Source organism: Lacerta agilis, chromosome Z (genome assembly GCF_009819535.1).
Source record: "Lacerta agilis isolate rLacAgi1 chromosome Z, rLacAgi1.pri, whole genome shotgun sequence".
In the NCBI taxonomy this organism is placed as follows: Eukaryota; Metazoa; Chordata; class Lepidosauria; order Squamata; family Lacertidae; genus Lacerta; species Lacerta agilis.
Genome location: NC_046331.1, coordinates 2,347,836 through 2,371,722, shown reverse-complemented (window position 1 = coordinate 2,371,722; position 23,887 = coordinate 2,347,836). Strand labels below are relative to the sequence as shown.

General features: G+C 46.1%; 2 protein-coding genes across 17 annotated transcripts in view; one reads left to right on the top strand and one right to left on the bottom strand.

Moving 5' to 3' along the window:
- The window catches only part of GOLGA2 (golgin A2), a 44,846-nt gene extending 30,806 nt beyond the window's left edge, over positions 1 to 14,040 (top strand). For all 7 annotated transcript variants that reach the window (XM_033138176.1, XM_033138173.1, XM_033138175.1 and 4 more), the window contains 11 exons: positions 727 to 1,073; positions 2,235 to 2,348; positions 4,346 to 4,570; positions 5,049 to 5,148; positions 5,239 to 5,327; positions 6,517 to 6,670; positions 6,790 to 6,857; positions 7,869 to 7,971; positions 10,042 to 10,148; positions 11,383 to 11,554; positions 12,113 to 14,040. In XM_033138176.1, the coding sequence (XP_032994067.1) occupies positions 727 to 1,073; positions 2,235 to 2,348; positions 4,346 to 4,570; positions 5,049 to 5,148; positions 5,239 to 5,327; positions 6,517 to 6,670; positions 6,790 to 6,857; positions 7,869 to 7,971; positions 10,042 to 10,148; positions 11,383 to 11,554; positions 12,113 to 12,360 (1,727 nt within the window). In that variant the 3' untranslated portion in view covers positions 12,361 to 14,040. The remainder of the gene's footprint in view (positions 1 to 726; positions 1,074 to 2,234; positions 2,349 to 4,345; positions 4,571 to 5,048; positions 5,149 to 5,238; positions 5,328 to 6,516; positions 6,671 to 6,789; positions 6,858 to 7,868; positions 7,972 to 10,041; positions 10,149 to 11,382; positions 11,555 to 12,112) is intronic.
- Positions 14,041 to 19,988: 5,948 nt separating this feature from the next.
- The window catches only part of DNM1 (dynamin 1), a 141,792-nt gene continuing 137,893 nt past the window's right edge, over positions 19,989 to 23,887 (bottom strand). For 7 of the 10 annotated variants that reach the window (XR_004425810.1, XM_033137358.1, XM_033137362.1 and 4 more), the window contains one exon: positions 19,989 to 22,017. Coding sequence is in view for 6 of the 10 variants with exons in the window: in XM_033137358.1 (XP_032993249.1) it covers positions 21,945 to 22,017 (73 nt within the window). In the remaining 4 variants the exon portion in view is untranslated. The remainder of the gene's footprint in view (positions 22,018 to 23,887) is intronic. The other 3 variants (XR_004425809.1, XM_033137363.1, XM_033137357.1) reach the window with 1 other exon arrangement.

The following is a 23,887-nucleotide window of genomic DNA, read 5'->3' as shown; positions in this document are numbered from 1 at the left end:
CCTCTTAATCCTTTTGCAGAGGATTGACCAACATTTCTCTCCCCCACGTTCCATTCTTAGGTGTACACCTTAAGATGTCAAGTGTGCCTGCAGCAAATGTGTTTACACCTGCGTGTATCCTGTAGACACACATGTGTTAGAGCATCTTGATTTGTCCCTGCTTCCTGTAGAGTGAACACTCCATGGCACATTTTGGCTTGCCTTTCGTTTAAGGCAGTGATGGCCAAACTTGGGCCTCCAGCTGTTTTGGGACTACAACTCCCATCATCCCTAGCTAACAGGACCAGTGGTCAGGGACGATGGGAATTGTAGTCCCAAAACAGCTGGAGGGCCAAGTTTGGCCATCACTGGTTTAAGGCAACAAAGGGACCTTTTGGTCAAGCTAATTCTCCACCCTTTTATGGTTATTCTTGAATGACAACATGGCCAGACTACCAAGTTTGTGTGTGTTAAATTTGAATGTGCCGCAATCACATAGAAAGCTGAGTTCCAATTTAAGGGGCAAAGGGAGCTGACACAGCCACACCCCTTTAAAGTGCTTTACATTTGGCCAGACTCACTTTCATTATCAGCACCTGAGCAATGGGGGGATAGTGCCTGAGTTGTGTGTGCTGGGGGGGGGCGGAGAGTAAGCCATGGAAGAGGGCTCTGCACTCCTCACCTAGGCACTGCTTTTGCTCCTTAAGTTGGCCATGAACAGTCTGCCTCTCTGACTTGACCTCCTAGTAGTGAAGCCCCTGGAAAGTGATCCTGCCCCCCATTCGGGGCCCACAGAAGCTGAGCTGCGCTTGCAAGAAGAGCTCATTCGGTTGCAGGAGGAGAAGGAGGAGCTTCGTGGGCAGTGCCAAGCCCAGATGCGGGACAATGAGCAGCTGAGCCGCCTCAATCAGGAGCAGGAGGAGCAGCTGCAGGAGTTGGAAAAGACAGTGCAGCGCTACAGTGAGGAGGCTGTGGACAGACAGCAGATCCTGGAGAACATGCAGAGTGACAAGGCAACCATCAGCCGAGCCATGACTCAGAACCGGGAGCTCAAGGAGCAGCTGGCAGAGCTGCAGAATGGCTTTGTCAAACTGGTATGTTCCTCCTTGTGGTGAGAGGCAGTGGCCCCCTTTGCTGTCCATCCAGAAACTTCCAGTGCTAGGGATGTTTGAACTCTAAAAGGAAGCCATCAAGCACCAAGGGAACCCTTGTAGATTGTTGCAAAGGTTCTCTTTCCTCCAGTTTCACTCTCCCTTGGTTGTTGCTGTTCCCTGTTTGTCTTGAGGAACCAATGTCTTTTCCTTGGACCTATAATGGTCAACAATTTCAGTCTCATTTTGTTTCTGGCTAGTGATGACTGCCTACATGTTGCCTGAAATCTGTGCTATATCTAAAATCCAATCTTATTGCCCTAAGAGGGAGACTTGAAACGACTTGCTCACAAACCTGTGTATTTGTGCATTAAGTGAGGTAGCCTTCTGTTTGGAGAGCAGTGGTTGCCCTGTTCTGAGTACAACACGCGTAAACCTACAAGTCTTCTGAAGCTTTTCCTATGTATGTTGCTAAATGTGTATGCTTTATCTTTGAAGCTCAAAACAAGTTCGCTGCAGGTTGCGTTTTTGCGGGTTGTGAATGCGGCAAACCTGGAAGTGTTTACTTCCAGGTTTTGCCCTGCGCACATGTGCAATATCACGCTTGCACAATATCGCTGCTCGGGTTGCGGACTTTTTGGGGTGCGATTGGCACCCTGGAACGGATCATGTCCACAACCCGAGGTACCACTGTATGGTCAAATATTTTAGCTAGCTGCACCCGGATTTCATAATAAGTCATACACAAGTGTAGTTTTAATATAGGGAATGCATAAAGGACCCTTTAGTTTGCAGACAAGTATCTGAACCTTATAGTTTCAGGGAGAGAGGTAGGAGCTTAAATATTAGCAGTTTAAAGGCTCAGAAAGCAGAGGAGTTGTGGATGGTGCTTCTGTTAACCAGGGGTGAAACTTCTGCACAACTCCCTGGCCTAAAAAACCTGTGTTAAAATACTTTTATCCTTAGTCCAAAGCTCTAAAGGCTCTTTGCCTTTCCCCCATGGTTTCCTTCTTCATCCCCTACCCCCTATTTTAGGTTGCTCCCAAGCTATTATGATTTCTGACAGGGATGCAGAAGGTTCCATAACAATAGACTGATACGTACTTCACCACTATTGGGAAGATTTGTGGTGCTGCCTCATTTGGCTGCCTTATGTCTTCACAGACCAATGAGAACATGGAGGTGACGAGTGCCTTGCAGTCAGAGCAGCATGTGAAGAAGGAGTTGGCCAAGAAGATTGGAGAACTGCAAGAGAAGCTAGCTGAACTCAAGGAAACGGTAATGCTCTGGCTGTGGTACCACTGTGAATGAAGGGAGCCAGTAATAGGGCATGTGGGACCAGGGGCAGAGGCAGTGGGCTATGGGTGACACAAATCAGTGGGGTGTGGTCTTCTCCTTGCATACATTTCCTCAAGTGCTGAGCTGTTTTCCTTGAGACTGTCTTAGGAAATTACTCTTGCAGTTCCTCAGGTAAGGCTACATAGTTCAGCCATCTGACTGAAATGAAGAATAATGTCAGAAGAGCTTCTCTACCCAGCAGAATTCAGAGCAGCCTGGCTTGAGTGGAAGAGACATGTTCACTCCTCTTGTAATAATTTTGGTTTTTCAAATCCAGTCTGTGGTGTCTGAAGGATTCACAAATGTTTGTATTCTGATTCCAAAGATTTGGCAGTGTAACCTTCCAGTTTCTTTACCTGCCTTCTAGTTCTTCACTAGTTGTCTCCCCCACCCCCCACTGGTTTGGTGTTAGCAAACCATAGTTTTCATAGTTTCAAATCCTTTGAATGCGTCCCAGCATTATGGCATTATGTGGCCAGGGAGAGAAGCATATGGGAATTTATAGAAGTTATACCAAAAATTGTAGGTGGGGATGGATCTAGTCTCTTGCGTCTCACTGGGGAAGGAAGCCAATGGTTCTCCCTTGGCGTTTTTCTTCTGGTAGGATGCTCTTTTTTAAAAGGGATGTAACAATATGGAAGAACCACCAGGGGCAGCCTTCATGTGTTTCCTGGGGGACATCTTAAGGAGGTTCTGCATAAACTTTACTTAAACAAAACTTAAAGTTGCCTGAGTTGCAGTAATCAGTTTTGCAGTCTTAAAAACATAGGTGCAGTTCCTGCCAGGAGATGACATGACTGGGGAGAAGTGCATGGACTGGACAGGGGGTTGGCCTGCTCCCCTGCTGTATCATATAAGATCTAGAACCTGGGTTAGATCCTGCTACCATCACATCTGGTTGTACCTGTAAACATTGCGGTATACTGATACAGAACGATGTGTGAAATAAGGATGAAACTCTGTAGAGACAAACCGGGTAATCTTCTGGCAACTACTGCTACTTAGCGGTCTAAAACTTACAAAATTTAACTTCCCTTTAACATATTGTTATTACTGTTATTTTATAGTTCAGGTGATTTTTAAATTAGCACATTTTCTCAAAATTTAAAACTGTAAGAGTAATTAGTAGCATAGATATCAAAGGTAAGGTGAGAAAATGTTCCATAATAGACATGAGGGAGACACAAACACACACACAGAAGGGGAGAAGGGAGGAATGATGCTTAAACAAGAGGGCAAGGTTTATTTTCATTTTCTTTAATTCAGAAGTAAATAACCCAGTTTATTTTTCCATGGGACTAGCAGCAGCTTCCAGGAGAGCCCCAGCTGAGGGCAGCAGCAGTTTAAATGGTGGGGCTGGGCAGCAACTTGGGGGAGGGGTCTGGGGAGGCAAGGCCGAAAGGCCTTCCTGCTCTTGTGAGGACCCCCGCATGGCTCGGGTGTCAGAGATAGGCCAGAGGAAGGAAGGAAGGGGAAAGGGACTCCCAGCAAGAAGCTTGGAGCTGGCTCGGACTGCGTCTCTCTCAACCACCTACCAGCCTGGCGCCTGCACTTAAAACAAGAAGCTCATGAGGAAAGTTCCCCGGAAGGCTGCTTTCTCCAGCACCTGCTCTTGTGATTCGCTGAAGGAGGCAGAGGAGAGTTGAGGGGCAGCAGGAACGAGGAGAGGAGCAATGACCGAACTCACGATTTCCCCCACATCGTGATTTTCGCATAGCACATGCACGCATTGTGACTCACGATATATCACCACATCAAATATTTTGAAACCATTACCACGAGGTGGACTTCAGACTGGTTTTGGACAATATTGATACATTGCCAAGCCCTACTGAGATCCGGGAGATTGTGTGTTATATGTGTGTGGATTGAGAGAGAGAGCGCATCACCTCTGGACTGTTGATTTGGTAACCAGCTTATTTCCCTCACCATCCTAGGAGGCTCAGAAAACACAGGAGGCTCAGGCCCTTCAGGAGCAGCGGGATCAGTATTATGCCCACCTCCAGCAGTACACTACAGCATACCAGCAGCTAGCCACAGAGAAAGAGGAGTTGCACAAGCAATACCTTCTTCAGGTGCAGCTCATGGATCGGCTGCAGCACGAAGAGGTCCAGGGCAAAGTGACTGTGGAGATGCATTTCAAGGAGCTGCAGGAAGCCAAGGTAAGTATTGGAGCTTGGGAGGACTGCTAAGCAGGGCTGTGGAGGTTAAAACGGAGTAGGTCCAGGAGGATTCAGTTTTCATCTGAAGCCTGCTTGGTCCTCGGCTGCAGCTGCCCAGGTCATTGAATTATGCACCAAGTGAAAAACAATTCAATGTTAGGAATAATTAATGCGGACATGCATACAGTTGTGTGGTATTGCATAATTCTAATGGTGCAATTGGGCCTTTGTCAGCTTTGAGTGAGAGCTTGGGTGTGGGATGTAAGGTGACAAGTGCCTGAGGTAGGAGCTGACATACTGGAAATCCCAACTCTGGTGGTTGGATGTTGGAATGAGAAGGGCTTTCCAAATGTTTGTTTTTCCGGTTCTGGGTCAGTAGTTGTAGTAGAAAGGAATCACATGAAGCCTTTGTGTTGGGTTTGGTCAGCGTACTTTTGTGGAAGAAGCAGCCAAAACACCTGCTGCCTCTTTCTTGAAGGAAAGCCTGGAGATGATTTCCAAAGAAAACAAGGAGCTGCAGGCTCAGGTCAGCCAGCTCATGGCAGAACTAGATGCAAGGATGCTTCCCAGGGCACAAGGTGAGTTGTCTTTTCCATTAGCGGGGACACAGGGCGGCTGATCGTAGCAGGATGTTCTAACTCCTCTCTGCTGTCTTCCTTTGCTGACAGGGGATGGAGTGGAAACCGAAGAGACTGTAGAAGAGCTGAAGACTCCTGCCCTTACCATCCCAGATAATTTTGAAAGTAGAGAGGAAATGGTGAGTGCCTGGCAAGTCCTTATGGTTTTACATGAGTGCTTCAGGAGATGAGGGGAATAGGAAGGGTGGGCAGGGAATAACTTGGAAGCTCAGAGATACAGCAGCCCTGAAGTTCTGTTCAAGGACTTTCAGCTGAATACTGCTAGCAGAAATGTGTTGCATTTATGGATTTATCTTCCCTTGACATTAAACGTAGATTAATTTCCCCATGCTTTTAAATTGGATTATTTCTCAGCCTATGCTTGTATCCTGCTCGTGACCCACAGGCTCCCTCTCTGTTCTCCCCACCCCCTTGTGTGCCTCCAAGCAAGCCAGAGCAAGTAAACATTGGACTCCCAACTAGTTTCCCACTTCAGTACTGGCTTGTTCCAGACAGGTTAGCTTCAGAGACAAGAAGGGCCTCTGTAGACTATTTTAACATGTAATGTGTCTCAGCAGGTTTGCAGAACTTGGTTTATCAATTGGGTGTGTTTTTTGACTGTCAACTTGGCAAGTCCCTAAAGCAAGAGATGATGAATTTACTGAAATCATTCTGAATGCAAATGCAAACAGGCACATTCAGGAGGCTCTAGTTTTGAGGCTTAGGACAATGCCTCAGCATTACCAATCCTTACAACCCAGGCACTTCTATTTTTGCTGGCCCATCTAGATGAAAAAGACCATTGCAGACTTTCCAGTCTCTGCAGCCAGCTTCTCACAGTATCTTACTGAATATGTCACTGCCTCTACAGGGCCAACCTGAGAATGTGCTGAATTCTTGGAAAGAGTAATCCTAGAGTTTCAGAATTGGGTAGCATTGTGAAGCCAACAATTTTGAATTGGTATTAGTTGTATCTTAGTATAGTGATTTTTGTGCTTTCAAAAGACCCTCTCCACCTCAAGAAAAGGCCTGGAGCATATTTTTTCCAACACTAAGCCAAAGTTTTAGAGCATAGGTATAATGAAGCGTAAATGTGCCTACAGAGCTGTGGAAATATGAGGATGACTGATGAAATGAGCTACAGGCAAAAAGGAACCTTCCTAAATTCTTTCTAACCCCCTTGCAACATGCTAGCATTGGTTTGATTGTGCACTTATTACTCTACTTAAAACAGCTATAATTCTTCATATGGTCCCCAGGATATATTTATATTTTTTACATTTAACAACACCCTTATGCTAAACTTCAGCATATGGAATTGCATCTTAGGTGGTTTTCTTGACATCTGTTATGTCCCAAGTGGAGACTGAGCGAGAGGAGATGAGGCAGCAACTGTCTGAGCAGAGGAGGCAATGCAGAGGCCTCCTGAAGCAGATTGCCATACTGAGGAAGGAGCAGCAGCTGCATGTTGCATCTGCGGGAGGTAGGTGTGCTCCTGTGTGTGGATGTGCATATTCAGGTGTCTATTTGGGTACCAGCCAGGTTGGACCACAAGGCCGTTCCTTCTGCAGTCTCTTAATCAAATTACCTGACCCTTTTCAGATTCTGCCGCAGATTCCGTTCCAGGTGAGGTTCACGAAGCCTTAAAAAGTGCCATGGAGAAGCTGCAGGTGTGTGTTTAATGCTTTTGGCTACAAACCCAGACAAATAGCACATGTGCTAGTTAATGCAATACATCTTTCAGCACTTTATGAGCATGTTCATGTGAAGGTCCCATCACTGATGAAGAGCCTTTGCAATCCTGCCTTTGCCTATTGAGCTGTGTGGTGTTGGATGGACTGGTTTTCTCTTTATCAGCCAAACGGCTATAGTAGTTCCTTCATTCCCCAAGATCATTATAATAATTAGCACTTAATCAGATTTTCACCATGTAGGTTCTCTTCTCTCTCCCTGCCCCAATGTTTTGTGTGGTGATGCTGCTTTGGAATCAGAAGATGCTTTGTGGAAGAATCAAGCCAAACAGAAGCTCTGCTTCCTTACCACACTTTGTTTATTGTTGATACACCTCACCACATTCTAAGTGTATATGTTCTTAAGGGATCTGATCTGAAAATATTTAGTCTTCTAGTGACTTCTTCCCTTGGAAAGCAGCTGCAGGCTTTTCCTGCTAAGCAGTCAGACCTGCCTGGGTAGAAGCCTTCTGCTGCTTTCTTTTCTAGAAATAAGATCATTTTACCTTCCAAGGGATGGTGCCTATCTCCTGCCTATCGGTGAGAAGCTGTCCCTTGTGCTGATTATTGCTGTGGTGGTGCTGGCTGCTATGCCGGGAGAGGTTGGATTTTCTTCTTCCACATTTTCTTCTTCTTCTAACACCCTCAATGGTCAAAGCAAAATAAAAAATAAAAAAAATTCCTTCCAGTAGCACCTTAGAGACCAACTAAGTTTGTTCTTGGTATGAGCTTTCGTGTGCATGCACACTTCTTCAGATACCACCTTAGAGACCAACTAAGTTTGTTCTTGGTATGCACACGAAAGCTCATACCAAGAACAAACTTAGTTGGTCTCTAAGGTGCTACTGGAAGGAATTTTTTTATTTTTTATTTTGTTTTGACTATGGCAGACCAACACAGCTACCTACCTGTAACTAATCCTCAATGGTGACTGGCTGTTGTGCTTTCTAGTCTCGATTCACAGACCTGATGCATGAGAGGGCAGAGCTGAAGGACCGGGTGGAAGAGCTGGAACATCGTTGCATACAGTTGTCTGGAGAAACGGACACTATAGGTAAGTTGAATTCAGTGCCCCTCTCCATGTTTCAGTGAGATGTCTGGGGAAGTGTGACTAACAGACTAACACTTTGAAATAGATTATGTGGCAATTCTCCCATAGGATCTCTGGACTGTGGATGTGGTCCAGAGCCTTCCTTATTATAACAGCAGGCAGGCGGGGTCATCCCCAAAGGGGACAACACCTAAGGGTGTTGCCACTTTGGGGAGCCATAGGGGAAGAGCAGCTCACCAGTGTCGGTCAGGATATGTAGGGCTGAAACTGTGGGACATGGAATGTAACCCTCACCCATGATGAGAACCTGGTTGAGGGGAAGTTTGGTTTGGTGTGGCTTCCCTCGAGTGAGAGGCAGAAAGAGAGTAGTTGTGGATTCACAACCTTCCTCCTGATAGTGTGGTATGCACATACTATTGAATCTTAAGTTTACTATCTTTGGCCTGAATCTCTCAGTTGTGATAGATGATGGGTGTCTGGGTGTGCAGGTAGCAGGGAGTTGTTAAAATGCTATCCAGTCTCAGTGGTCATGGGCAGAGGAAGATGCCATTTGAGTACCAAGGCCTAGATGTTTAATCTGTATTCCTCATTCGAGTCCTCTCCTTTGGAAAGTACTAGTAGCAAATCCACTGAGCCCTCTGGTTTGGTGATGCTGTTACTGAATGCCAGATTGGTCTGTAATAAGACCGTGTTCATCATAGATGAACAGACTGATCTGACCTGCATTACTGAGACTTGGCTGAGTGAACTGGGTGGACCTGACCTTACCCAGCTATGCCCACCTGGGTACATGGTACAGCACTAGGCTATACTACCAGGTGGTTGAGGGGGAGGTGTTGATATTGTTCATAAAACATTATCTCATTGACCAGAAAACCTCTTGATGTTGGGATAGGCTTAGATGGTCTGTACCTGGTGTTGTTTAAGAGAGACAGATTCAACTTGCTGCTGGCCTGCTGGCCACCCAGTTGCCCAGCAGCATCCCTGATCGGGCTGGCCAAGGTGATCTGTGGGGTGTTGGAGAACACCAGGGTGGTTGTCCTGGGTGTCTCCAGTAACCATGTGTAGCTACCATTGGGCCAGCTAGAGACTTCCATGGATCTATCTCAAATAGTCTTTGGTCTGACACACCATGCAGAGCATACTCTTGATACAGTCTTTGTCCCAAGTGATATGAGAGACCTGAGGATAAGGGGGAGTGCAGTCTACTTCCTTGTCATGGTGAGATCTTTATCCCGTTATGGTTGGACTGACAATGGCTATCCCTCGCTTATGACTAGTGGGCCCACTTGGATGGAAATGGATGTGTTCCTGAATGCTCTGTGGGATCTTCCGGTGGAGAAAGCACAGGTCTTGCTATGGAACAGACAGCTGACATGATTGCTTCTGAATGTCCTCTATGGCATTATGGAGCCTGCAAGGTCCCTTGGTCTTCTGAGAAGCTCCAGGCTATGAATCAAGCCAGACAAAGACTGGCATGCAGATGGCACAATCCCACTCTGAAGCCAACCAAACACTGCTTGGAGCACATAATCATGCTTACTATGTGGCAGTGCAGGCTGCAAAAAGGCTTATTTTGCAGCTTGCATTGCATCCTGTAGTAGCAGGCAGGCAGAGTTATTTATGTCCATCCCTCCTTCTCCCTTTTAGTTTCCAGCAAAATAAAACATGTAAATAAAGAAATTGTGGAAAACCTTTAAACCTCAGAATTCTTGAGCTGATTGGTTTCATATGGCATTTTCTAGCTGAAAGTAAAAGGCAGAATACATACATTTAGCTGCTTAATGGCTTTTCATCTTTGTTCAATGTTTATAAAACTTTTGTAAGTTGCTGGTGGGAAACTGTTCCCTTCTTCCAAAAGACCTATTGCAACATGTGGGTTCTGCTAGATTTCAGAACATACCAGAAGCTTTGCCTACCTTGTTTTCTTTTTCCAAGGAGAGGAGGAGGTGGGGGCAACCCCATTTCATGGTTGCAGGTATAGTAAGCATGTATGTAAGGGTGAATGTGGAGTTTTCAGCACCACCCTTTGAACAGACTTGCTAAGACTCACTTGTGTCTCCTGTGTTTCAGGTGAGTACATTGCCTTGTACCAGAGTCAGAGGGCTATCCTAAAGCAGCGCCACCGGGAGAAAGAAGAGTACATCAGCCGACTGGCCCAGGACAAGGAGGAAATGAAGGTGAGCAAGGGATCTCCTCCCTTCCCAACAAAGGGATCTTTCTGACACAGTACCAGAAGAGAGTGAACAGGGTTGGTTGGGGTATTGTGAGTTTCACACTGTTAATGAGGGCACCAACCACCTTTTGCTCCTGTACCTGGATTGCAGTGCTTACTGAAGCAGATCTCTGATTGAAGGAGGGTCCACTGATTGAAGGAGGGTCCACTGTCTACAGTGCCTGTCACACTGGAAGAAGACCCTCATGCAGAGTCTGGCTCACCCCATTTAAGGGAGTAAACTGGTCAACTGCTGAGCTCTGGGCACCTGTTGTTGTAATCTGTGACCTTCCTGAACACCTCTGTCTGCCTGCATGCACAAAGCCACTTCCACTGCTTACAAAAAGGTTTCTTAAATTACTTGGAGGGCTTTAAAAGAGGAGTAGACAAATGCATGGAGGACAAGACTATCAATGGCTATTAGTCATGATGGCTGTGTTCTGCCTCCACAGTTGGAGGTGGTATGCCCCCTAAGTGACAGTTGTTGGGAATTACAAGTGGGGAGGAAACTGTTGCACTCAGGTCCTACTTTGGTCCTTCCCATAGGCATCTGGTTGGCCGCTGTGAGAACAGGACCCATCCAGCAGTCCCTTCTTATGTTCTTATATGTGTCCTGTACATAACAGGAGACAAAGGGGAAGGAGAGGCTTGGGCTTCATAAGAAGGGTGATTCAGAATCATGCACCTCAGATGAAAATAAAACACAGTTGACTTTCCTTGATCAGTTACACAGTAAATTAAGGTAGAACAAAGAAGTAGTGATGGTACAAGCCTGGATCGAAGGGGAAGAGGACACCTCCTATGTTGCTGCTTTGCTCTAAAGAAAGTTATGTATCTGGAAACTTGCTTCTGAGAGCACCAAGAAAAGTCTTTGCAAATCAATGTTCATGCCTTTGTGCTCCTGGTGGTGCTGACCCACTTGGGTCCATTATGCCAACACAGGAGAGGGTGATGTTGGAAGAGAGCAAAGGAGAACAGTGACAATGGGCATGTGCAAAGCAGAGGCGATATAGATGAGCAGAAAAAATAAGGACCTTGAGGACTAGAAGCTTGAATGCTTTAAAAGCTGCCAGGAACCAATTCCAGGAACACTGGAAGGAGAAAACCTATTCATTGTAATGGGAGGTGGTATGGTGCATGTGGGACACACAGGTGACTCTTGGTGATTCTGTTTCCCTCTTTATACTGCTCCACTGCAGATGAAGTTACTGGAGCTCCAGGAGTTGGTGATGCGCTTGGTTGGGGAGAAGAACGAATGGTATATAAAATACATGGAGATGGCTCAAAATGTGGATCTCCAGTTTGGCCCCAAGAGTGATGCTGCTCTTACAGCAGTGAGGCACGTTGAGCTGAATGCTACCGATGGTGAAGGTGAGCAGTGGTGATAACCAGTGGGGGAAATAGCTGCTGTATCTTCATGGGGAGTTCTAAGCTTAATTTCAGTGTCTTGGTTTAGCCCAGGGGTCGGCAAATTTACCGGGCCTTGGGCCGGTGGCTCCAGCGCCAATTTCGCGGAGAGAGCGCGCCCATACGCGTGTTCACACGCTATTTCCGGTGCACTTCCAGGTCAGTGGAGCACCGGAAATAGCTTGTGTGCATGCGCACAGGCCTCCTCAGACTCAGATGTGCACCAGAAATGACGCTTGCGCATGCACACAAACTATTTCCATAGTTTGTCGTATCCAGCCCGCTGGCCGTAGTTTGGAGACGTCTGGTTTAGCCCCAGAATTTGAGAAATATCAGTAAATGTCTCCGTTTTTGAACTTGGACAGAACTACTTTCTGCTCTCCACAAGCAATAGAAACCATCTACTACACACTAGGGTTACAGAGAGAGTTTTATAGGTTTTGTGTGAGAGACTTCCAGGAAAACCTGAGACCAAACATTTTTCTCTACAAGTTAAACAATATCTGCTATCTTGTCTCCCAGGGTTGCGAGAAGTGAGTTTGGCAGATGAGCCAGAACTGGAATCCACAGCTTCACAATCCCACCCATCACACACTGACAACAAAGTTCCCCAGCCTGCTTCGCAAGACCCCACCGCCAAGCAGATCATGCATCTTCTACGTGAAATTCAAAACCCCCGGGACAGGCTGGGCTCTCTCTTGCAGAACCCCTGCATTCCCTTCTTCTATCGAGCTGATGAGAATGACGAAGTCAAGATCATGGTGGTGTAACTTGGCATGGAACCTACAAGGACATAAAGTGCCCCGTGTTTTCTGTCCTGTAATCTTCGGTTGCAGCAAGTGTCACACATGATGGTTGAGCTCAGTGGAATTTGAGTGCCAGGCATCCTGAGTTAGTCTTCCCCTTTTGCTCTTCCTGAGCAGATAATGTAGGGTCATCATGTGAAGTTCAGGAGAAGACTTTGGTTCTCCTGGCTTCTGCTTCAGGCAGCCAATCAGTTTCCTCAGTAAGTGACTTTTGTTCCATTTGTCATTGTAGCCATCAGCTCAGCACCTTTCTGCTAATTTATTCCAGGTTTAGATGGTTTGGATCCTCTTTGTCCCTTACCATAGATCTCTGTCTTTTTGCTTTATTGCACAGTTGGCCTCCTGCCCAAATTTAACAGCTATCTTAATCTCTATCCCTCCCAAAAACAAAGAGCTCTGCAAAACATTTTCCTTTTTGTCTAATGAAATGGGACAGGCAGCTCGGGGGGAGAATCTGTCTCCTGTTACCATTTTGGGGTTGGCTTCTGGCTTTTTAGTGCAGATGATCTGAGGATGGGATGGAAATATGGCTACACTTTTGAAGGTGACATAGTTTGCTATCTCTGTTGGATGGTTTTAAATTTTTTTAAGATGGGGAAACCTTTCTCCCCTCTTCTTTTTTAGAGGAAATCACTGAAAAAAACATATTTTTATGTTGATCTCTGGAATTTCAACTACCTTTAATTGGATCTCCTTTCTTCCTGGTTGGGCAGTGAATTATTTTAACAGTGAGCAAGGTTGTTTGAAATATTTTTTTTATCTCCTGTGGACCCTAATACAGAACTAGGCCAGATATTTCTGTGCAAAAGGATGTATCTGAATGTTGAGTGAAAAAGGCATTCAGAGCAGGTGCTTGAGGGAGGGACAAAGATTTGCCCCATGTCTAGCTTGAATCCTACCTAGGAGGCCCTCTATGCGAGATAACTTTGTACATTTGCATACAGGCAGCAGAAGTAGCTGGCTGGTGGCGTAGCTGCTTGTTTGTGACCAGGGTCCTTCCTGGAGGTGAAAGGTGCTAGCAAGGTGGATGGGTATTGCTGCTGCATTGCACCTCATTGTAAGTCATTTTGCCAGTTGCTTACATAATAGATTGTTGTGTCTTCATCAGAGCCTTTTTTCCAGTAGAACCTGCTAGAAAAAGTCCATCCAAAGGAAAAGCACACAGGGAAGCTTCTTAAAATGTAAGCTTCATCCTTCGCCAGTTTTTCAGGAGCGCATGATTGTAGACTTAAATCACTGCACTCTTCCAGGAGATTGGCACAGCTGTGATGTCAGTGTTACTCCCTCAGTGCATTGTGTTGGCACTACAAAGTGGGCTTGCGAGCTCCTGTTTGCACGAATGTACATAGTGTATCTGTGTAACATTTTGTATATACCTTGAATAAAGAGGAGTAAAGTCTTTGGGCAGAATTTCGGGCTGCCAGAAGTCGTCTTGTAATCTTGTATTTAAAAAAACAATTAAATTCAGTGGCGGGAGCCAGGGAATGTGATTTAATATGGAACATTGTGAAATATTTATTGGGTGTCTGGTTTCTGGGAATGTGAAAAGAAAACCTTTATTAGAGAGAACTTGCATTCTATTGCAAAGATAATTTAATCCTGTTACAAATTTGTTCTTTCTGAATAAACCTGTTCCACCTATAGCACACTGTGTAGTTCTTATGTTTTACAAAATATGAACAGTTTCCCTTATTGTGCAGACATGATTGAGTTGTATGCATGTTGCATTCTGTTTGTCCTTGCTGAAGGGACAGCCTTCACCACTAAGCTGTGCTTTCCCCCAGGAATTGGAAGAGAAAAAAATCTAGTTGCTGCTAGGGCTGGGCAATGTATCAATATTGTCCAGAACCAATCTGAAGTCTCACCTTGTGGTAATGGTTTCATAGTATTTGATGTGATATATCATGAGACTCCCTGGAAAATACCCTGATGTTGGGAAAGATGGAGGGCACAAGGAGAAGGGGACGACAGAGGATGAGATGGTTGGATAGGGTTCTCGAAGCGACTAGCATGAGTTTGGCCAAACTGTGGGAGGCAGTGGAGGATAGGGGTGCCTGGCGTGCTCTGGTCCATGGGGTCACGAAGAGTCGGACACGACTGAACAACACAACAAAATCATGAGTCACAATGCGTGCATGTGCCATGCAAAAGTCACGATGTGGGGGAAATCATGAGTTTGATAATTGCTCCTCATTCCTGCTGCCCCTCAGCTCTCCTCTGCCTCCTGCAGCGAATCACAAGAGCAGGTGCTGGAGAAAGCAGCCTTCCCGGGAACTTTCCTCATGAGCTTATTGTTTTAAGTGCAGGCGCCAGGCTGGTAGGTGTTTGAGGGAGACGCAGTCTGAGCCAGCTCCAAGCTTCTTGCTGGGAGTCCCTTTCCCCTTCCTCTTTTTTGGGCTATCTCTGCCTGCCACAAGACCCTGACACCCGAGCCATACGGGGGTCCTCACAAGGCCTTGCCTCCCCAGACCCCTCCCCCAAGTTGCTGCCCAGCCCCGCCATTTGAACTGCTGCTGCCCTCAGCTGGAGCTCTCCTGGAAGCTGCTGCTAGTCCCGTGGAAAAATAAATGGGTTATTTACTTCTGAATTAAAGAAAATAGAAATAAACCTTGCCCTCTTGTTTAAGCATCCTTCCTTCCTTCTCCCCTTCTGTGTATGTTTGTGTCTCCCTTGTGTCTATTAGGGAACATTTTCTCACCTTACCTTTATATCTATGCTACTAATTACTACTGCTTTAAATTTTGAGAAAATGTGCAAATTTAAAAATTACCTGTACTATAAAAGTAACAGTCGTAGCAATATGTTAAAGGGAAGTTAAAATTTGTAAGTTTTATACCCCTAAGTAGTAGTGATTACCTGGTTTGTCTCTACAGAGTTCCTCCTTATTTCAGACATTGTTATGTATCGGTATATCGCAATGTTTAGCTGTTGATATATCGCGATCCTGAAAACCAGACATCGCGCAGCCCTTTTCATTTCTGGCCTCTGTGTATGTCCAATACTCATTTCAGTCTGTTGATCTCCATGCCCTTTCAAGTAGAACCTGCTCTGTTATCTAGGAGAGTGTGTACAAGCCCTGCTTTTCCTGTAGGTACTTAATGCTGTTTCCAGTCCACCATTCTGTTCTCATTTTTACATAATGCTATGCTATTTCAGCCACCCAAAAATCCTAACTGCCCCCTAGTGGTGGAGCCCCGGAATTGTACAAAAGGTACAATGGAACCACTGCACTTTATTGTGGTCCTTCTAAAGATGGTTTCTGAGAAACAAAGTTGTCCTTCAGCTGTAGGTTTCTAGGGGCTTCCCTTTTGTTACCTCAGGAAAGCCATCCCTTATCTCACTTTAAATGTCTCTCATGTGGAAGGGGTTTGTGAAGACGAAATAATCCTTACCCCCTGGACAGAAACAATGGGTGGAGAGGGGGGTGCATGCATTTCAGGAACCGTGGCTCTGCTATTTTGCTACAAGCATATTGCATCTCCTAAGGATGGAGGGCTCTGAGACCCTGCTGGAGCCCTGCAACTTCCTTCCCAGAGCCAGGCGCCTTGCTTAGCCGCAGTGCGGGATTTGGAGCACTGGAATTTTCTTTGCACGGGGTGCTGACGCAAGGTGGTGTGAAATTGAGATGGTCCAGTTGGTGGCGCCAAATATTGGCCTCCACAGGACGCCATTTTATGGAAGATTACAAAGTCCCGTCCATTTTGTTTGGCATTGGGAAGGTGAGACAGAGGGAAGGGCTGTAGGACCCTGCCAGAGCCCTGGAGCCTCCTTTCCAGAGCCAGGCACCTTGCTTGGCTGATTAAAAGTGGCAGCAGTTTTCCGCAGGGCTTTGATCTGAGTTGGTGCAAAATTGAGAAGATCCATTTTGTCTGGTTTTGAGAGGGTGGTGTAAGGGCTCTGAGATGCTGCCAGAGCCCTGACACTGCCTTCCCAAGGCGAGAAGTGTTGCTGAGGTGCTGCAGGTCGCCATTTTATGGAACATTACAAACTCCTCCATTTTGTCGGGCTTTGGGAGGGTGGCTGGGCAGAGGGAAGGACTCTAGGACCCTGATGGAGTCCTGGAGCCCCATTCCCAAGTCAGGTGGCTTGCTTATCCACATGTGGGACCAGAAACTTTCCTGCACACAGTACTTAGCCAAGATGGCACAAAATGAAAAGTCTATTTTGTCTGGCTTTGGCAGGGAGCATCCCAGAACCCTGGCACTACCTTCCAAAAGTCTGCCCTGCCTCCCCAGAGCCTTGCTCAACTGATTAAGTGGTGCAGTATTCCTGCACACGGCTTTGATCTGATGTGGTGCAAAATTGAGAAGATTTACTTGGGGAATTCAAATGTTGTCCTTGCACAGGGCACTATTTTATAAAAAATTACAAAGTCCCATCCACTTTGGCTTTGGGAGGGCAGCGCAAGAGCTCTGGGATGCTGCCAGAGTGCTGGCACCGCCTTTCCAAACCGGAAGCCTAGTAAGTACTTGCCCTGCTTTGGGAAGGAGAGAAGGGCTCTAGGACCCTGCCAGAGCCCTGGAGCCTCATTCACAGAGCCAGGCACCTTGCTCAGCTGCAGTGCAGGATCTGGGATCAGGCAGTTTTCTTGCATAGGACACCAGGTGAGATGCAGCATTATTGAGAAGGTCCATTTGGGAGTGCCAAATATTGACCTCAAAAGATTACTGAAGTAATTTTATCCATCTTTGGGACGGCAGCACAAGTGCTCTGGAGTCCTGGCACTACCTTCCCAAAGCTGGGTAAACTTTATGCGAATGCAGCTTTGGACAGGTAGGGGTGTGTGTGAATAAATAAAGGGGGTGTGGGTTTTCTTCACTTATCCATTTATTTACTTCCCACTGCCCTGCCCATGCAAAGCAGTTTGGAAAGCTCTGCAGTAGAGCATGAGACTAAATCTCAGGGTTTGGGATTCAAGCTCCACATTGTGCAAAAAAAACATGCATTGCAGGGGCCAGATGATCCTTGCAGTCACTTTCAACTCTACAGTTCTATGATTCTGGGATGTGGGTGGCACCACCCAATTCAATCAGCAGTTTGAATCCACACAACAAGATGCTTTGTCCCAGCTCCTGCCAACATAGCAGTTCGAAAGCATACCAGCACGAGTAGATAAATAGGTACTGCTGCAAGCTGGAAGGTAAACTGTGTTTTTGTGCGCTCTGGCACTCGTCATAGTCCTTTGTTGCGCCAGAAGTGGTTTAGTCATGCTGGCCATATGACCTGGAAAGCTGTCTGTGTACAAACGCTGGTTCCCTTGGCCTGAAAAGCAAGATGAATGCCACATCCCATAGTCCCCTTTGATTGGACTTAACCATCCATGGAACCTTTATATTGACCTATGATTTTATGATCTGAGTAGTTTTTCAACGTCCACCCTGCTATACAGGAAGACATTGCAACTTAAGCATAATGCACAAGTTTGGGTTCTGTGTTGATCTCTCATTGTGGGCTAGGCAGGGCTGGACAATGGGCTCTGTAGCGTGGTGAATGTTTCCCTCTGTGTGAGAGAATTCCCTAAAGAGGCAGTTATCAAACCGCTTTATTTATTTATTTATTTATTTAAAAAAACTTTGGACTTTGCCACTACGACCAGTCTCAAATTTTCCTGAGCAAAGTGAGTGAGCGTGTTGCACATCTGGAGGACCATGGTCATGCTGGTCAATGATCTCCAGCTAAGGAGAGAGGTGAAAGCTGTTTCCGCTCCTTCCTCCTAGGCAGTGTCCATAAAGTGGTGATGCGGAATGAGTGTTCGTGTCAGGAGTGCGTGCAGAAGCTAGGCCCTGTGGCCAGCAGGGCTTCGCAGGACTGGGGCCTTCCTAAGTTTGTTCTGGAGAGGCAAGGTGAGGCCACTTGGTAACACTGCACCTGGTGGCAAGAGCCGGGAAGGGATATAGGTCAGCATTTCCCTTCGGGCCTTTGCCACAGCAACACACTTCCTGCCTTGCTGCATCTGGCCTCTTGATTCCTGCCTCCTGCTTCCTGATCCCTGGACCTCAGCTTCTGGACTCCTTGCTTCTTGACCCTTTGCCTTCATGACCCCTTGTTTCTCGACCCTTGGACCTTAGCCTTCATTACTCCTTGCTTCTCGACCCCCAGACCTTTGACTTTGTGACTTTCTGCTCTCTGACCCCGGGTTTCTGGACTCGCATTCCTGCTCCCACCTTGCCATCTTGCCCCCGGTCCTGACGTCCTCTGCCGGGACTTCATTCACCCTTAGACCAGACCATGACAGTTCAGCCCCCTGGCCTCTCACCTTTGGGGTAACTCAGGGCTCCATCCTCTCCCACATACTTTTTAACATCTATATGAAGCTGCTGAGAGAAATCATCAGGGGGTTTAGGCTGGGTGTTCATCAGTATGTGGATGATAACCAGCTCTACCTCTCTTAAATCAGAACCAGTGAAGGCAGTGAAGGTCCTGTGTCTCTAGAGGTGGCTGGAGGATGGATGGCAAATAATGGATTGAAGTTGAATCCATACAATAAAGTATTGTTTCTGTAGGGCAGGGGGCAGGCAGGTGTGGGGGACTCCCTGAATGGGGTAACTCTGCCCCAGGTATGGAGCATGGGGGTCATTTTGGACTCACAGCTGTCCATGGAGGCACAGGTTAATTCTGTGTCCAGGGCGGCTGTCTACCAGCTCCATCTGGTATGCAGGCTGAGACCCTACCTGCCCATGGACTGTCTTGCCAGAGTGGTACATGTGCTGGTTATCTCCCGTACAGCAATGCGCTCTGCGTGGGGCTACCTTTGAAGGTGACCCAGAAACTACAACTAATCCAGAATGCGGCAGCCAGACTGTTGACTGAGAGTGGCCGCCGAGATAACATAACACCAGTCCTGAAAGATACATTTGCTTCCAGTACGTTTCTGAACACAAGTAAAAGTGTTGGCACTGACCTTTAAAACCCTAAACGGCCTCTGCCCAGTATACCTGAAGGAGTGTCTCCATCCCCATCGTTCTGCCCAGACACTGAGGTCCAGTCCCAAGGGTTTTCTGGCGGTTCCCTCATTGCAAGAAGTGAAGTTACAGGGAACTAGGCAGAGGGCCTTCTTGGTAGTGGCACCCACCCTGTGGAACACCCTCCTATCAGATGTCAAGGAGATAAATGCCCCTACAACTTTTAGAAGACATCTAAAGGCAGCCCTATACAGGGAAGTTTTAAATGTTTGATATATGCTTTTATATTTGTTGGAAGTCACCTACAGTGGGCAGGGTACTACTACTACTACTACTACTACTAATAATAATAATAATAATAATAATGTGTTAGCTGTCAAAATCACCTGCCAAGGAAAACAGCTGAGTTTTTCTTTTTAAGAACTGTAGAATCTACTCCGATTAAAGGTGTTTGCAGTTTTTGTACAGAACCTTTTCTTGGTATGTGTAAATAATACCCAACTGAGATGATGCACTTTCAGTGGATGGCGATGCTTTCTTTTTTAAAAAAAACCCTACAGAATATGTGTGTGTGTGTTTAACTGTAAAACCAGGACTTCAACCTATTGCTTCTGACACTGCCATCATGTGTGCAGCTCTCTATTTGTCTTGCCACAAATAACTTGACAGCATTAAGTATAAGAGCCTGGAAGCACTGAGAGAGTGTTTTATTCTAGACATGGAGTACTCAGTTATACAGAAATAATAGTTTATTTTTCAGCCAATAAACAAGAGTTGACAGATCACAGACAGCATCACAGATACTAGCAGCACTGCGAAGATTCACCACAATTTTGGGGCAATAATAACCCAACCGTGTACAGCAGGGAGTTGACAATCTCAGACTTCTGGGTATGGGTTATATTTTGTTGGGTGCACATGTGTACATTATATATAATCTCCTTACTCAAGTATTTGCTAAACTCAAACATCAGAAGCATTAAAGGCTTAAAACATCTGGACACCATATATATTTAGATCTTTATATTTATAGATATTTATAGATATTTATATAACAGTAAAGATATGTTTCTCATTACTACAATATAGCTCATTTTTTTTTTGTTTAAATTCCTTTAAAGCAACTGGGAGGAAGAAAAGCCAGTTTCACTAGAGTCACATCTGATATGTGCAAGCCACAAGCTACAACAGAACAAAGCTGTGTTTTTAACATGTGCGTTGGACCATTCCAGGACAGAACAGCTAAGAGGCAGATAAAGGATGGATCTCAAGAAGGGAGCAGGGTTACATGTCAAATGGTGGTTTTGGACTCTCCGGGCGGGAGGGACTAGCTTTGCCAGGACGGCTGGAATTCAAGGAAAGAGAGACAAGAACACAAAAGAAAAAACAAGGGGGGAGAGAGAGAGGGAGAGGGACAAAAATGTAAAACAACGGTTAAAATATGGAAAGGATTGGACATCAGAAGTTGACGTCAAGGATCTTCAACAGAAAATCAAAAGTAACAGCACTGGGGTAAAAGGAACAAAAATTGTAAGTGGGAATGGCTGAAATTTTCCAAGGAGGATGTCTAAAGCTGGCTTTCAAAAGGAGAGGATGTTGCAGATCTTTTCCCCCATCCCACTTTAAATATTTCTATATTTACCCCTCAACATATACATAAAGAAGCCAGAGAAGAGGATGTCAAGACTAGCAGTTACAAACATTTCCCCCCACATTACATATTTGTACCATCAGCATGCAAGTAGTGAAGGTTGGAAGAATCAACAGAATCGTCATGACATCAAACGAGTAGTGTTTTTGTTTGTTTGTCTGAAGCAATGGTAGTTGCACTAAAACACACAGCCCACTCCTGGAAATATTAGATAGTCCATTTCTGTGGAGAGGAAGGCTATCAACCTGTCTCCTGCTTTATGGAAAGTCAGTTGCAAGTGGTAATACAAGCCAGCTGCCTGGAAATACCAGCCTCTCTTAACCTTCCTTTGCTACTTCAAAAAATGGAGGGTAGCACATTGTGTTGGTTCCTTCCACCTCGAGATAGTGAGAGAATTCTTGGTCTGCAAGACGGCATTATTCAGTAAGCCCTCCACAACTGCTTTCCTGTCCCCAGCTTGAGAGGAGGCTGTGTCAACCGTTCCCTAAAGTTTGCACTTTGACTCAAACCCACATACCAGACGTTACCAAGAATGTTCAAAAATGTTAAAACGTTTTTGTTAACATTATCTTCATGTGTTATCCTCTTCCAGAATTTTCATCTTAACTATAGTGGGGGCTGGGAATTGTTTACGTAGCTATAGATTAGAGCTAGATGCTACAGCTAACCAACGCAGGCAGGACGCTATGCGCAGACCAGGCAGGTTGTCCACAACTGCCATTTTGGTGCACAGCAATGCTCCTGTAAAAACAATGCTCCAAAGATCTTATGTCCTTCCAAGTTCCCCATGCCACTGAACTAGGACTACTCTACGCTCACAAAGCAATACAGGATGCACGAGAGAAGACGAAGAAGAGCTCAATCACTAACGAGCATTTTACGACATGGGGAAGGAGGGGAGTGAAGGTGCCTGTGGGAGGAACAAGGGGTTGGGTTGCTGGGGCGGGGAGAGCCCCGGGCACAGAACTTGTTGCCAGCTTTCTACAGGCCTCGGGTTATAAATCTAAGAGGGACGGTTCAGCTGGTCGGATTATGGTGGGTCGAGTAGGTGAGGCAGGGCCCTTCCGGCTGTGAGAGCAGAGAGAAGAGAGAGAGAGAGAAAGACGAGAAGAGAACACACACACACAGGTTAGCCATGGCGGTCAGTCACAATCTCTACATGCTTCTCCACCTCATCCTGACCAGGACCTTGGCCTTCGCTTAGACCAGAGGGGACAAAGTTGTTATTCATAGCCTTTTAAAAATGGATCAATTTCATTGTTGCTGCTTTAAAAAGGAAGACTAGAAACCACCCTTGACACAGATCTATGAAATCCCTATGGATTACTGGTGTTCACTTAGAATCTCACTGAAAGATCTCTAGAAACCAGAGTCCAACTTCCAGAAAAGAGGTCCTGGTACCCAGGTAAGTGTTGAGAAGCATGCAGCACAACCTTTGTGATGCTACTATACCAAGCGAGTGAGGAGCAATGTTACACAGAATGGGTGGTGTCCTCTGGGAGGTGCTGTTTCAGAAGTTGCCGGCCAGTCTGGATCAGGCACCCCCTGCTCTGAGAGTAAAGGGCACCTTTTTGAGCTTGACCACTAGCTGAGTCCAGCTTTTTCAAACACTTCTTTACAACCCTAGAACAAATTTAGTCAGAAATTAGGTTGCAGCATGCCTCCTTCCACCCACCCCCCTCCAATCGACAACTCCCGGTCTTTTTGAACCTCTCCAGCCACAACCAAGGGCTGCTTCATACTGTCAGACTGGTGTGGTCAGAAGTTGGCTTTGAGCTGCAGGAATGCTCGTGGTGAAGCACCTCTTGGGTATGTCCTTCAGCTCTAGTAGCAGCTTCACCCTTGTTTATGTCACCGTAAACTGATTCAGCATGAGACAGGCAGGCGCCAGCCTCTGCCAATTCCCATGTGATGTTGGCTTGTTTTTTTATTTTATTGCTGCCTGTTTTAATTTATGCTTTTTAATTTTGTTACTATCTCATTATATTTGTTTTATTTTTACTGTGTGAACTGCCTTGAGAAAAGGTTGAAGTGTGGCCTAATTTTTGCAAAGCAAATTCATATCCTGGTGCATCCATTTTTAGGTGCTGTAAACCTTGGCAGTACTCATTTTCCAGTGCTGATTCATTTCCTGGAACTTACCTTAAGTTACTGGATAGTCTCAGTATTATAGACAAGTCTGCCACATAACCTTTCTGATTGTGGGGGTGGTGGGAGTGGGGTTGCCACTGTGTATGGATATCACAAGGCTTGATCAGGTTGGGTGTTTGGGAACAGATTGGGAGTATCCCCAAAGAGGGGCTCTCCACATCTCCATGGCCATAGCCCAGTCTAGGATAAACCAATCTGTGAGCTCTCGCACAATAAATAAATCCAGCAGAGAAGTTAAATTATCTGTGTGACGATCCTACATGCATGTAAACCACTGTGAGCAGAAGTTGTCACCAGGGTTTGCCCTTTACCATGAAAGAGTTTGCTTTGGTCTGCCATTTTCCTCTCTCAAACCTACATTTGTATCCCCCCCCCCCTCCATGAGCTCCAACCAGAACAAGGCTCCATTCTGTAGTGGTCTAAAGTCAGCACTGCCTTGAGGAGGCAGAGCTTCCCAGCATGTGTACTGTGTGGCTATTTGGAGGTGTGAATGATCATAACACGTCATGCTCTACGCACAAAAGCATTTGCTACATGGGAGTTGCATAGGAACTTTGTAATACACGAAGGCTGCAAATGCAGCTCTTCTCTCAAAATTGGAAGGGAAATGACTTCCTTGGTGCTCTTTGTAATCCAGGCTCTGGGCAGGCAAAGTTTCCCAACAGCGAGTCCCAGAAGGATGCACGGGCAACAGCCAAGCCTCCTCAAAAAGACCAGCTCCTGCAACCAAACAGTCTGGCAAGAACTGAATGGCAACCTCTGAGCTGCTGTTGAGGAGGGCTGACAG